Consider the following 15,714-nt stretch of genomic DNA (forward strand, 5'->3'; position numbering starts at 1 on the left):
GAATCTCTAGATATCCATTATCTTCGTGAATGGATCAAATTGTTAATTTGATCATTTCAAACCTTGTCATAAATTTTTTTTTTAACTCTTGGTGTAAAGAATCACCCAGACCAAATTCTTATAGTCTTGTGGTCAAATTTATGAAACGATCACCTTAAACTTTGAAAACCATAGAAGAAAATGTCACTGCCAGTGGCTGACAGAAGCACTAAGAAAAAATATCCTCCTTCTCCCACCCTGCTACTTGGAAACCCTTCTTCACATGTATCTATAATGGAGTAGAATTCACCTATGAGCCACCATGGGGGGAAAAAAAAACAACCAGAAAATGGAAGATGGAAAGAGGAAAAGAAGTAAAAAGACTGCTGTGGTCCCAGGACCTGAGTAGAAGAAGATTCCATCTCAAGCAGGAAGCAGCGCCACAGAGGACAGAAGAACCACCAGCGAAACCACACGAACGCTCCGTGGTGTCTGGACCTACCAGGAAGCCCTTGGTCCATTCCCTCTCATGGCAGCGCTGGATAAATACTGTTTGATGTCCTAGGTATTGGTCATTGAGGAAGCAGTTTACAGAGTGAACTACTAGAATCCATTAAAGTTCATCAAAGATTGTTTTTTGTTTTTTTTATGTTCATCTTAAAACTTGAAAATTATAAAAGCAACTTTTCACTTTATCCAATGTTCTTTCTACCCCACTCAAAACATGTTTTACAAATTCCCTTCCCCCAGATTTGGGGGAATGAGGGGAGAAGCAAAACCAAAAAAACTGCAAACTAGAAACAGGATAAGATCACCTGGTTTATTGAGATAAGTTCATAATAAAACTGCAACTGCTATTTTTGCAACTTACAAAATAATTTGATATATAAAATGAATTGGTTTTCAATATGTAAGTACAAATAGTAAAAAAAATAATATTCCATGTGATATATCATATTTGCAAGTCAGAGCAATCCCACATTCCTGAATTCTCCTGTTAAATGTTTTACATCAGATATTTTTAATCTGTTTACCAAGGGAAACCAGGTTTTTAACCATATTTAAGTTTTTGCTTACAGTTGCAATTTATCAGAAGCTGTGTCTACATGATTAGAGCCCAATCAAGCTGAAGATGAAAAATTCAAGCCATGTCTTCTCTTTAGGCTGTTTAATGTTACTTTTGTGATGGGAATGGCCCTCCTAATGCTTTACTGAACAACCTAATACTACTTAAAGGTCATAATGAATTAGACCAGTCCATTTTTTAATCCAGTCTACTCTAGTCTAGAGCACATAGACACCAAAGAGCACAGAATTACTAGTAGCTTTCTACCACACCCCATCCTATGAACCACTTTAAAAGAGAAAATTTCATCTTAAGATTTCACTGCTAAGAAGGCCTTACTACTGCAACAGGTTTTGGCCATGAAAGAATACTTTCCTAGATGTCATATTAAGTTAATGGAAAGCTTAGTCCCAAATCAATTATTCAGGATATTCATTAGAAATTCTCACAAATGACATGCATTTAGGAACCAATTTTGCTTCTGTGAATAGCCAAAGGCTTGAAAAAATATTTTTTTGTGTTTCTTTTAGAATATTGAGTCACTGACAATTTTTATCACTATCTTCTTCTCCTTAGTCCTTAATAGACCCAACCCATTCCATCTGGGAAAAAGAGAAACCTAATCAGATTTACTCAAATCTTTGAAGCCTTCTCATTTTTACCTTATAAATTATGTGGTTACTTTCATACTCATATTCTTTTACAAATGCGGTATCAATGATATTGCTAGATATAAGGAAACATTGGCATATTAGTATTGAGTTGGCCAAAAGTGAGTTCAGGTTTTCCCATTAATCTTATGGACAAGCCTGAATGAACTTTTTAGCCAACTTAATAATCAGGTAATTAATTAAAAGAAGTAAGTCTTACTTAACACTACAAAACATATATAAAAGATGAATATGAAACTATAACACCATTTAAGAAACACTTTCCCCAGATTATTTTAGCATTTTGACCATAGTTTAAAGATATGAACATTGTCCCCAAAACAGGTTCAAAGTATTCCGGGGAAAACAGTTTCTTTCTCTGGAATATATCTCAGCAGCAGTGATGTTCTTCTGCTCATTCCCCACCTTAGGCAGATGTGTAGAAGTACCTGGGCTTGGCATTGCCCAGCAGGTCATCTTCATAGTTGGGGAGGCAACAGAAGAAGAAGGCGCAGCCGATCAGGATAATAGTGGCTGCCCACCCGAAGCCATAGGCCCAGTTATAGATGTAAGTGACAGCAGGGTTGAGGTGAAGGTTGAAGGTCTGAGTGTACTTCACAGGGTAAATGACCAGGGAGATGATCTGGAACACAGCTAAAAGGAAGGAAAAAAAATTCCCAAGTATGAATGCATGAATGAACGAATGCATGGTAACAACAGATTAATTCCTCTTCCTCAACATTTTTGCCTTAAAATTAGTGTTAAACCCACCTAAATAATCCTGATAAAAGGGGCTGGGAGAATCTAGTTAATCATGAACCAAAAAAGATGGTTGAATATTTTGTGTCAGAGATACCCGGCACTGAGCAGAATACGGAATATATGAAATACAGGCAGAATATTAGCAAATCATTCCATAGTACCTATGTAAGCATTATATATACTAAAGTAAAAACTGTGGTGTGCAACAGAAAGCAAGAGGGTAGAGAAGAGCCTTTTTTTTTCATCTTTGCATTTCCTATGCCAAACATTTAATATTTCAGTGGTAGTAAAAATAATATATATGTACACGTGTGTGTGTGCACACACAGAGTTAGAACTCAGTGCTGACATTTGATAACATACCACTGGAATATTCATTCAATAAATGAATGACTAAATGAAACAGTGGAACAATGATATGATGATCAATGGAAGAATCAATAGAAAAGCCTGCAGAGGAAGGGAAATTTGAAGAATAAACAGAAATGAAGAGATGGAGGGCAGGAAGAAGACTGTTCCAGGCTAGGAGAATAGAAGCAAAAGAAGAGAATAATCACAGTGCTTTGAAAAAGTAAAAGGGAAGATACAGGCAGGGAACCATGTCAGAAAGATTTCTAAACTCTTAAGAGTCACATTGTTACAGTTATTATTAATCATTCATTAACATTTTAAATTGCTTAATAATAAAAGTAGCTTTATTAGATTTACTTCGTAGTCTTTTTCAATGAACATGTATAATTCTATAAAGCGTTAATGACTATACACGTGCTATGCTATGCCATAAGCTATGCCAAAAGACCCTGATGCTGGGAAAGACTGAAGGCAGGAGGAGAAGGGGATGACAGAGGATGAGATGGTTGGATGGCATCATTGACTCAATAGACATGAGTCTGAGCAAACTCCGGGAGATAGTGAAGGACAGGGAAGCTTAGCATGCTGCAGTTCATGGGGTCGCAAAGAGTTGGACATGACTGAGCGGCTGAACACAATGCTAAGCCATGCACTTTTTAACTTAATATTTCATGTGTGCATTGCCATGACTTAAGGTATGAGCAAATTTTAGCTCTGTGACACTCAGACACTGCTCTTCACAGAGAGACCAATTAGTTGGCTGTGCTTCCTAGAGTATGTCCGGGAGTGGATAGTTCTCACCACCACTTTCCTTTCACCTTAATTTTTTCCTACTAGCTCCACAGATATATTCTTAACTAGTTTTCTGTTTCTTCTTTTTTTTTTTTAAGAAAAGCTAGTTTTTCCATTTCTTTTTTTTTAATCACTAGAAAGGCTATAGATGTTTCCATATCTTGACTTGTTGCTTCTGTTTCCCACCTTAAAATGTTCTCCTTTGGCAACTCATGAAGGGCAATCTTGGTGTGGATCATCATTTCTCTGCTTCTTGTCTACTTAAAACAGCAAACTTTCACTGGTTAAGCCTGTCATTTAGTGCAAATCGTTGTGTCCTACACAAAAGGAACACTTCTCTGCATTTTTCATGTAAAATATAGTTATTTACCCATTTTGGTTCATCGCGTGGTTTAGATCAATTTCTACAAAATCTAAATCGCAGAGGACCATTCCACAATCCACCACATCCTAGGACTGCAAAACTTCTTCACCAAGTGCACCAAGTGCAATGGTTCAGGGACATTTCAGTCCCCTAAGCATGCAGCTCATGGCAGGCCAGTCTGGGACCACTGTGGAGACTGCCCTTCCACTGGCGACACAGCCCTCGCCCCTTGGGGAGCAGCGTCAGGGACTCGAGGTCATCTATGAGAGACAGCCGCAGGTAAAGTGACAACCTTCCTCACTTGGGTGGGGAGCCTGGAACTGGAACGCAATCTCCGGCAGAAGAGGAAAGGGATCAAGATCTTAAAGCACATCCTCTCTTACTTCTGCCTTTGGGGACACATTTTCTGAGAGCAGATTGGGAACTGTGTTGTCAAGGATCTTCACTGTGGCTTGGACGTTACTATATTGATATTCACTGCAGATAGGAATGAAGAATTACTGGCGCACAGTCTTACCAGCCAGGGCCAGGAGGCCTCCGATCACTCTCAGGAAGACAAGCATTTGGGGTCCACAGAGGGCAAAGAAGGAGAGGATGAAGCAGATCACCAGGATGATGAAACCGCAGAGCAGCATGGCGGCAGCTGCCCTTCCCCAAGCTACAAGGAAAAACAGTCATTAGGACAGGCATGCCAAATTTAAAAATTACTTAACAAAGCATCAACAGTTTTTTTTTCTTTTTAATAATTATATTTGGGTAGAAGAACAGTTTTTCTTTCAATATTACTTAAACATCTCCATATTTTAAGGGAAGAATAGGTAATTCGTAGGTAGGACATGAATATAGTGATATACAGTAACGCCTTACCCCTCCGTTTGGGGGCAAATGTTTATACCTCCAAAATGAAAGGTAGACATCATTAAACTGTATCTCATTTAATAAGTGGATAAATTGGCCATATAAATAGGTATATTTAAAAGATTAACTCAAGTTCTAATCTAGTACAACCCAATAAACAATATTTTTGGTGTTGAACAATCCAAATTATAATCTCTTCAGGAACTGTTTCAATTACCTTTAAAAGGATCATTGTTTTGTATTAAGATTTGGTTCCATGAAAAAATAATTTTTGAAAACAGAGTACCTATGCCTAGGCAGAGATGTGAAATAAAACAACTTAATTGTAAAGTAGGTGTGATTTTTTTATAACAAGTTTAGGTGCAAACAACCTTTCTAAATTTTTGCTTAAATTTTTTCTGAAGTATTTAGAATTTGTTGCACAATAATTCTCAGTTATTGACATGCGCCCTGAAAACAATCGGGATGAGGTGGAAATTGAGTTCTGGTTTCAAAGATCGATGTGGGCAGCTCCAGCCCTGGCCCATTCTGCTCTACGCCTATGGGAAGAGAAAAGCCATGACTTCCCAGCTAAGGATTCCAGCCAATCACTCTTCCTGTTCAACCTGCACCAATTTGTAAAATCTCTTTCCCACACAACTTTCTCCCCAGAGGTAGTAACTGACATGTATGAAGTAATCACTCTGTGCCAGGCATGGAGCTAAGAACCTGACATGGTTTAACTCTCTGAATTCTCACAATAACTCTTCAAGGTTCACATTCTGTTATCATTTCTATTTTAGAAGTGAGATTACACTGAGGCTTGGAGAGTCCAGATAACCTGCCTATAGTCACAGAGCTGGCAGCCAAGTCTGACTTCTAGCCTGTCTGAAGCCAAAATATGACTCCTTTTTTCTTTGGGGATACGATTTACATGCTGGAAAATTCATCCATTTAAAGTATACAATTCTGTGTTTTTTACTATATTTACAGGGTTGTGCAGCCATCACCACTTACAATTCCAAAAACTTTCATCACTCCAAAAAGAAACCCCATGACCGTTAGCAGTCACCTCCCCCTCCCTTCTTCCTTCAGCTTCCAACAACCACTAATCTACTTTCTGTCTCTATAAATTGTATATGCTGTACAGTGCTTATAAAAAGAATTATAGTTTAATACTTTGTGGCCTTCGTCCTATGCTTTCACTTAGCATGTTTTCAAGGTTCATCCATATTGTGGCAGCATGGATCAGGACTTCATTCCTTTTTATGACCAATAATTATTCTATTGTATGGAGAGCCCACATTATGTTTGTCCACTCACTCAATCATTAATGAATGAACATGCACCTTTAACCTGTTTTTCTTTATGGAATTTGGAACGGAGAGTTGCATGCACCTCAGTGCTGGTCCTACTCCAGTTTTAACACAGCTTGGCTGGCAAACATACCCTCACTTAATTTTGGTCACTAGACTGGTCAAATGGTAGACAAACCTAATGACTAGCAGAAAGAACAAAGGCTTGGGAACCTTGATTATACCCCACCTCCACTACCTATTAGGGCTTCCCAGGTGGTGCTAGTGGTAAAGAACCTGCCTGTCAATGCAGGAGACGTAAGAGACACAGATTTGATCTCTGGGTCAGGAAGATGCCCTGCAGGAGGGTGCGGCAACCCACTCCAATATTTTTGCCTGGAAATCCTCATGGACAGAAGAAGCTGGTGGACTACAGGCCACGGGGTCACAAAAAGTCAGACACAACTGAGTGACTAACTTTCACTCTCTTTCAAGTAGAAGACACATGCTCTTTTTTTTTTTACATGCTCAAATATTATGTTTTCACACAAATGACCCTTTAGTAGCACTGTCAGGATGACAATCCCAATGGCACTGTCAGGGGCATGACAGTCCATGAGTGGGTCCAGTTTTGTTTATAATTTTTACTACTTTCCTCCAAGTCCTGCTCTAAGGTAAAAAGAAATGTTTTATTTCAAAAGCAACATAGATAAAGCCAGAATGTGAAATTGAGTAATTAATTTTCTTTTTTCACTTTTGCCTTGTCCTTTGAGTAAGGTAACTTTCCAGAGAAGAGAATCCATCTTTGGAAAGAACTAAGACCATCTCTAAGTCTACACCATGGACCACTGACACAAAACCATCAGTGGTGCTTATAGAAAATATGGATTCTTGTGTGTCCCTCCAGATACACTGAATCACAGTTGAAAAGATAGTGCCCAGGAATCTGCATTTTACTAGTATTTCTTACTAGTATTTCTTTACTAGTATACTAAAGTTTGAGAACTAAGATAGATGATTAATCTTCTTATAAGAATGGCTGTTGCATTGCCAGAAAGGAGCATGCAACTTTCAGTATGTGACCCACTGTCAATTACAGTCTCATTTCTATAGATTTTTTTCATGGCTACTGCCAATCATTAAATTCAAATAAGCAGACACTGATTTTTCCTTTTAAGTTGAACTCAACAGGTTTGTAACTGTTCAATGAAAAGGCAATACATCTGTATATACATACAGAGGAATACAAACATTATGAAGATCAATTGTACAGTAGAATGTGAGTGTTCAATAAAAACAGAAAAAAAAATCCTAACAGGGAACATATTTAATAATCAAACTTTAACAATTACAGAGTAAGGTTTTTAAACTATAGCTAAATAATGTATGATATTGCCTAAAGAGTAATATCAATCATTTTACCTGTTTGAGGAAAATTAATACAAAGTTAAATTATTGCTATTACTACTTCCTCTGACACTATAGCTATAATTTACATTTAGTTTCAGGTACTTGAAAGAAATTAAAGCAATAGTAAGCCAATTCACCTAAAACCAACAGGTGAATGGAAAGATAAACAGATCATTTTAATAACTCTTTCTATGCTGTGTTAAATCAACTCAATTAGCGTCTTGCTTATTTAAAATGCTGAGTCTGAGAGAAATCAAAATGGACACTTCAGCAACATTTCGTCTGGAGAAAGGCTGCCTTGGAAGTAGAACATGTAAAACTTGCTCCTTGTAGCGTGGAAACACCCACAGTGACTCACTTAACTATAATTTGAGATGTAAATCTCAGCACGGTTTTGAAGGTCCTGACGATGGATAACAAGGAAGGCAATCTTCTCTCATGTCACTGACTGTTTTGTTGTAAGATGGTGAGATGGAGCCTGTCAGATCTGAGCAGGGTCCTCCCAGCCCAACATGCTGCCTGAGAAGGAGCCAGCTGCCATGTAGACTTACAACACGGCAATCTTCCAAGACATACACTTTAAAAAGGCTAAGTACCTTTGGTCTCCCTTAATTACCCAGAATGAGCCTAATATTCCCAAATTTACCAAACCCTTTTGAGAACTTTTTATATTATACCTTGACCTAAATTATACCTATTTACCAGCCCCAATTTTTAAAAAATCACTTTTTAAAGCTTGTCCTAAAGCTACTTCTTTCATGATTCAATAGATGTTCCTCAGTTCTTCAAAGACAATCCATCTTCATCTATTCCAAATATAACTGTCCTTCATTAATATTTTATATAGTAAATTTTATTGCCTTTCCTAATCTGTATTTTATTGGCATTTGTTATATCCATACTAAAATTTGAGAACAACTTAGGTGATTGATCTCCTTATGAAAATAGATTGCAGCACTGCCAAAAAGGAGCATGTAAGTTTCATGAGAAATGAGACTACTATCAACTATAGTCTCATTTCTATAGGTTATTTTTTCATGGTTACTGTAAATCATTAAATTCAATTAAATACAATCATTAAATTCAAATTGTGTGTGTGTGTGTGTGTGTGTGTGTGCAGGGGTTGGGGAAGTTGTCGATTACCCTTCTCTGAATTGAGACCACAACAGGTAAACAGAGTTTCTATGCAGGAATTTTGTTTGTTTGTTTTCTTAAAGGAAGACAAATTTGGTGTTTCATATGTATTCATAATTTATTCTGCCATAAGTTTATTTTCTAAATACCACTTGGAGAAATTCATGTTATCAAAGAAACCAGAAAAATTATAAATCCACTTTTAAATAAGATTCATTAAAGATCCATTTAGGTGAAGAATGGCTTATCAAATTTTGTTATTTCTTGCAAAGATTCAACATTAAATCAACAACATGGAAACCATTCATTAATCACTAACGAAATTCTGAGTTTTTTCTAGGAAATGTTTTTAAATTTTTTGTATGAGGAAGAATGCTGTATCTTTTTCCAGAGATTATATACTAAAATATAACATTACAAGGTAAATACAGCCTGGAAAAGACCAATAAGATCAACTGATAAGAAAAGAGCAATAAAAGTAAAAATAAGTAAATACCTCGAATATCAAGCTAGAAACCATAAATCAGACTTAAATTTGTGGAAAAGAAAAAAAAAACAAACAAAATTTTAAGATAAGGAGAGCACTACTACTATTGTGGGTCATATTTTAGAGACTGTCATGACTTTTCCACCCCAAATTAGTATTTCTTTTAATGGATTTGCTGCATTCTTCAAGAGTTTTACATGTGGGCACCAAATATTGAGGTTTCCCCAGTGGCTCGGTAGTAAAAAATCAGCCTGCAATGCAGGAGGCGTGGGTTCTATCTCTGGGTCAGGAAGATCCCCTGGAGGAGTGCATGGCAACCCACTCCAGTATTCTTGCCTGGAGAATGCCACGGACTGAGGAGCCTGGCAGGCTAGAGCCCATAGGATGGCAAAGAGCTGGACATGACTGAAGCGACTGATTAGAGCACACAGCAACAAATGTTGACCGAAACCTACTGTGGCCTAGCCCCTTACTCAGTGCCCTGCAGACTTCAAACTGTCACCCAACCGGAGACGGCTCCTTTCCAGAACAAAAGATTCATCTATGAAGGAGACAGAAAACCCTACCTAGTGAATCTGAGATTTTGTCAGATTTCTTCCTATTGTTTCTATAAAGTTCTTTATGTCATACACAAGCAGAACTGGAAACTGGATAAGACCAAAATTAAAAATATAAATAGATGCTATCTACAAATAAACATAAGCATGGGTGGACGATATATACAAAAAGACTGTTGCCTGTTCATTGAGGAGACTCGCAGTAATACACACCAGTGCTTCTGAAACTTAAAAGTGCTGATGAATCAATCTCCCAGGTACCGAGTTAAAATACAGATTCCAATTCAGTAGATGGGGCTAAGATATTGAGTGTCCAATAACCTCCCCAATAATGCAGATGCTGATGGTCTACGACACATTAGTAGTAAAAATCTAGAGGATAACTCAGTACAGACCTCCAAATAAATTAGCATAGGAAGAGCGATCCTGCAAGGTTTGGAGGCAGGAAAGGAATGGCTTAAAGGAAGAATGGTGGGGGCGGGGGTTACAGGAGGCGGGTGGCGATTCCCCGGTAGGTGTGAGATTCTTTACATGCTCCAAATTCCCACCCCCACTAAACTGAGCCAGATAACTCTTGCCCATTGGTCTTTGCAGAACTCCTTTACCCTCTTCTTTTAAAGTGTGAGGGGGAAACTATTCCACACGGGAAGATGGGAAAATACAGGAAATTGTGTATGAACTCAGAAAAGGTAACTAGCAGCAAATTTGGGATCTACCCTTTAATGTTTGAAAATCTGTCTGCTGTTAGAAGGCTAAAAAGAATAATTTACAGAGAAGCACATCAGCTCTTGTCAGCGTTAAAAGAGGTACTTTTTTTTTTCAATTGGAGGATAATTGCTTTACAATGTTGTATTGGTTTTCTGCCATACAACAATGCCAATAAGCCATAATTATATATACATTCCATACTTCTTCAGCCTCCCTCGTCCCTCCCATCCCACCCTTCTAGGTCATCAGAGTACCAGGCTGGGCTCCCTGTGTTATATAGCATTGCCACTAAGAGAGGTACTTTTAAACAAACAAGCATGGTGGAGAGAATTAAGTTGCTGAACAAAGGGTGAAAGCTCAGATCAGTCAGAGGGGATGCTGACGGGCAGGCTTTGGAGAAATCTTGAGTAGGTGCACTCTTCGTCCCTCCTAATTCTGATAGTCTAGGAGTTTGTGCCCATTTACAGAGAGGAAAGACAAATTAGGTCACTAAAGAGGAATTGAGGCTCTCTGGTAGTTATTGCTAAGCACAGCAAATGTGGAGTAAACTGGGCAAGATCACTGATTCCTAGATGTCTAGATTTTATAAATCAACACATATAAAATCATGAAAATCACCTAAGTGTCCAACTTTTTATTTTACTATAAAAGAATATGAACACATGCCCACAAAAGATTAATCTATCTACTAATGCCTAATTTCATAAACCACAAGAATATAATCTCAAAATTAAATCCTTTAAGTTGAATTTAGCCCAGTGAACACCTGTTAACTTCGTACTTATTTTTCTCATTTTCCATACTTAATGAGGCTCTGCCCTTCTGAGTTCAGATCAAAGACAAAGGTTCTCCCTTGCTGCCACTCAGACTTGCCACTGTCGTTCTTGGAGCATAAATTCATCTTTCTTATCCCAGTAACTGATCCATAAACTTAACTCTATTACTCCACCCTGAATGAGTCAGAGCTTGCTTAGGACTTGAAATCTACATCTCTGAAGTTGAAAATATCCTCCTGATCTACTCTTTCTTAGAACTGGAAAAGAAGATGCCAGCAATGCAAAAATACCATCTGTGAACACGGATTCAAATTTAATTTTGCATTTTCTTTATACATGAAATTTGAATGACTGTTTCAGCATTTAAATCAAGATTTTTCTTTTCCTGTTTTGAGGATCAGAAACCTTGATTTAAAAAAAAAAACAAACAAGTATGTGTATTTATTTAGTTGTTGTTATTTAGCTGCTAAATTGTATGTCTCTTTTTCGAACCCATGGACTGTAGCCTCCCAGGCTGCTCTGTCCACAGGATTTCCCAGGCAAGAATACTGGAGTGAAAAAAAGAATACTGGAGTGTGTTGCCATTTCCTTTTCCAGGAGATCTTCCCAACTGAACCCTCCTCTCCTGCACTGCAGGCAGATTCTTTATCACTGAGCCCCCTGGGAGGCCCCATTTCATTGTTACTATCGTGTAAAAGAAAATACTCAGTGTTTAATTTAGTTTATTGATGAGGAAAAATGAAGTGGATACATCATTTTTTTTAATTCTTAAAACTGTTAATGACAGTGAAGAATATAACATTCTGCTTTTTACATAATTCTAAGGAACTATTTACCTTTATGAAAAAAAGCCTATATTATTTAGTATTATTGCCGATACCCACCAGTAACAACCTAGGTCTTTAATACCAAAATAAATCAATGTTATAAATATCAGCAAATAAACGTGATAGTGAAGCACTTTGTAAATACAAAGGTATACTTTCTTAAGTGTTACAATGGTAAACCTCAAGATTTGTATTTTAGTACACGGCAAGAAATTTTTAAAAAGTGGAGGTACTTACATAATTCTCTATACTGAGATATTTTAATTAGAGCCATCAACCTTACTTTCATCATGTTTGTACATACGTGGGAGTATGTGTAAACTCCTCACTGTATTTTAGATAGTATGACCTCATGTGAATGTATTTTTTTCGTCAAGGACTTACTGAAGCTATCTGAAAAATCTCAAGAGTTCAGACACCTAGATAATTGACCTAAAGGGTAGAAATACACAATTTCTATACCTGTGAGGCAAAACTAGACAACAGTCCCTGGCAGGAAATGGAGTGGAAGTATAATAATCATTCTAACCATCTTTGACATCAGTAGCCTGGGATGGACCCCTTGTGGTGAATTCATAGCTATTTTCCATTTCCCATGGTCACCTATTGACAGTGGATGCTAGGTGCATCGTTTGATTCTAGGGCTTGAGCAAAAGCTGCGTTTAACACATTCTTGGCACTTGGTTATCTTTGCAAAGGTCAGGAATAATTAAATTGGAATGTGAAGGCTACCACCACCCACTTGTGAAAATCACAAAGACAGTACTAGATTCCTCAAGACTCACTTGGAAAACTGCACTTTTCCAAAGACCAATTCCTGTATCAAATTGAAACATCAACTATTCACTGGATCTGTACTTTCTTTACAATTTAAAAAAGTTAATGCTTGAGACTCCTGTCTAATTAAAAAATTAGAGTACTGGAGTGGGGTGCCATTGCCTTCTCCAAGAAAAGAGAAATAGAACCTGCTTATTCTCTTCTTTATACAAAGCATTCAATCAGCCTGAGGTTAGAAGTGCCACACCCTAAGAAGGTGAGTTCATCCTGCAAGTCAAGAAAAATAAAAACTGCATTGTGCCTGTTTCACAAGACAGCTGTGGCCACAGCCAGAGCCTTGCAGGCCAGATCATGTCCCAGCAATACTGCTGATCTAGGCTCTGCCTGCACCCTTCTCCTGACTGACGCACTAACCTTCTTAATTCACATGCCCAGCATCACTGAATATTCATTCGTTGGGTCTGTATTAGTCTTCCAAGTGAGACATGAAGACCAAAGTCTGTTTAAAAACACATGTGTTTTAAGCAGGCCTGCTAAATCCCCTATAAGATACTGAACCTGACTGCATTTTAACCAAATATACAGACATGTTATTTCAAAGAAATTAACTCACTTCGAAAACCTAAAAGACTTGTGGGTAATACAAACCATGGCAGGTGGGCTGTTTGTGCTTTAAGAGAGTAAAAACACAGACTTCAAGGAAAGTGTGAATTTCATTTAGTCTTTACATTTACCTCCTGACAACGGCCATGCCTCCTTTGGGGGTGGGGGTTGGGGGATGGGGTGGATTCCATGTGGGAACTGCCAAGTAATTCCACAGTGGGTGAGATAAAGCACCAAGCCCCTGATACAGGGCCTCAAGATAAACAGAATTTGGTTTGAAGCTCTGAGCCAGTTCAGGGGTAAGGGGCAAGTCAAAGGCCCTACCAGAGAATGCGGGGGCGGGGGGGGGTGGGGGGTGGGGGGGGAAGCAGGATAGCTTTCTTTCCCGGTTTAAAACTATTAAACTCAGTTGTTAAAGCCCCATTCAGTAGTACCTGGCTTTAAGCCTCTGATTACGCTCCTGCTTAAACTTTTTTTTCCCAGACCCCACACAGGTCGCTAATTACAATAGACCCCAGGAGTTCTTCCCACCTACCACTAAGCTGGGTGCGGTACCAGCCCAGGGCAAATTCCGCTCCGGCCGGGTCAGCTAACTAGTAGGCAGGAAATCCCTCCACGTTGCAAAAAGAAAAACCTCCATCTACAGTACTTTAAATTTGTCAACTGCGTTTCATTTCGCTAGTGTAGATGTGTTTGCTTTTTAGATTTCAAATCGAATTGAAGGAAAGTTTTCTAAACAGCAATGCCGGACTTGAGCCACACTCTTCCTCTAACAAGAATTACCCAGCGTTAAACACTGCAGTATCTACTAAAATTGTCACTGCTAAAACTTTGACAGAAAGGGTTTTTGTTTGTTTTGTTTTGTTAAAGGAAGAAGAGCTGCTTTCTCTTAGTTCAAGTTTAATAATATAGCGAATAAAGGCACGCACTTTTAATACTTGTATTTTAAGCATAAGAACCAGAGGAGGAGGCCACGGAATGGGAATAAATTTCAGTAGGTATCCAAGAAAATATACTTTTTTCATTGTATTTACTCATCAAACCCTTTTCAAATGGCTGAGATCAACTTTTGCTGTACAAACTACGAATAAATGTAGTTTGAATTAGGCTCACTGTCGTCCAGAGTCGAGCCTGGGTTTTGGCCACCCAAGGGTGCTACTGCTTGATTTTATACGGGTCCGATGTATGGACCCAGGCCCTGAAGTAATTTTTGTTGAATCACCCATTAGCCCCCCGACCCTGTTTCGTCCCTTCTTGACCCTGTTTTAGTCCATTCCCGTAGAGCGACTTCCGCACTCCCTGGGCGCCGGCGCTCGCCCCAGCCGCCGCCCGGCGGACTTCACGGAGGCGGCGGCACTCACCATACGTCATGAGGCTGTCGCAGACGTCTAGTAAACAATGCCACCACAGCGAGGACGTCTGGCTGTCATCGCTAGACTGCAGCCAGCCGCGGCCGGCCAGCGCGATGATGTCAAAGACGATGGCGCTAAGCAGTAGCAGCGGCAGGATCCACCTGCAGCGCTCGCAGGCCAGGCCGCAGCGCAGCATCTCGACGGCGGCGGCGGGGAGGAGAGCAGCGCGCGAGGCTCGGACACCGGCGGAGAGTGGCCCTCGAGCGCGGGCAGCGCGACAAAAGGGAAGCGGCCGCGAGGAGGCGGCTCTTGGAGGACGCAGCTCGGGGCTGGCAGCGGGGGCGCGGCGCCCGCCCCACCTAGATTCCGGTGACTCAGAGCGCGCTGCCCGGACCTGCTCAGCCGGCCCGCCTGGGCGCGCGCTGGGGAGGCGGGGCCGGGCTCGGGTTAAGGCGGGTGTGGGTGAGCCTAACCCTGCCCGCGAGCGGCCTGGAGCCTCGGGGAGCCACAGTCTCGTCTCCCCGTCTCACTTGGTCCCCTCACATCCGACGCTTTTCTTCTCAGTGCTTCAAGGTGTACCCATTTTAATCTGCGGATCACCAGTTATGTATTCAACCCCTGAAGTCGGATCGTGGTCTGATTTACAGTAATACTGTATTTAAATTTCCAGCTATTTGAGATGAGCGTTCAAACTGGACATGGGTCGTTGTTGCACTCTGTTTGAGCTCGTGTTTGAGCACGTGTACCGAACCGAGCACTCGGTCCCTGACCCTCCCCAAGAGCTTCCCTGGGAATCCCAAGGGCTTCCCTCGTGGCTTGGATGCCAAAGAATCTGCCTGCAATGCAGGAGACCGGGGTTTGATCCCTGGGTGGGGAAGATCCCCTGGAGAAGGAAATGGCAACCCACTCCAGTATTCTAGAGTCGGATACGACTGAGCGACTAACACACACACACACACAGCCGGACTTTCTTTGAGTGCGTGTACC

At 39.9% G+C, this 15,714-nt stretch overlaps 1 protein-coding gene across 1 annotated transcript; it reads right to left on the reverse strand.

Annotated features, from left to right (window-relative positions):
* Positions 1-785: 785 nt before the first annotated feature.
* On the reverse strand, positions 786-15,365 carry PERP (p53 apoptosis effector related to PMP22). Its single transcript, XM_069598509.1, has 3 exons — positions 14,737-15,365; positions 4,482-4,622; positions 786-2,349 (listed from the first exon to the last, which is right to left on the reverse strand). Exons 1-3 carry the CDS (start codon positions 14,921-14,923, stop codon positions 2,123-2,125), a joined length of 555 nt encoding a protein of 184 aa, XP_069454610.1. The 5' UTR covers positions 14,924-15,365; the 3' UTR covers positions 786-2,122.
* Between the last annotated feature and the right edge of the window lie 349 nt (positions 15,366-15,714).

This window comes from Ovis canadensis, chromosome 8, assembly GCF_042477335.2.
Source record: "Ovis canadensis isolate MfBH-ARS-UI-01 breed Bighorn chromosome 8, ARS-UI_OviCan_v2, whole genome shotgun sequence".
Classification (NCBI taxonomy): Eukaryota; Metazoa; Chordata; class Mammalia; order Artiodactyla; family Bovidae; genus Ovis; species Ovis canadensis.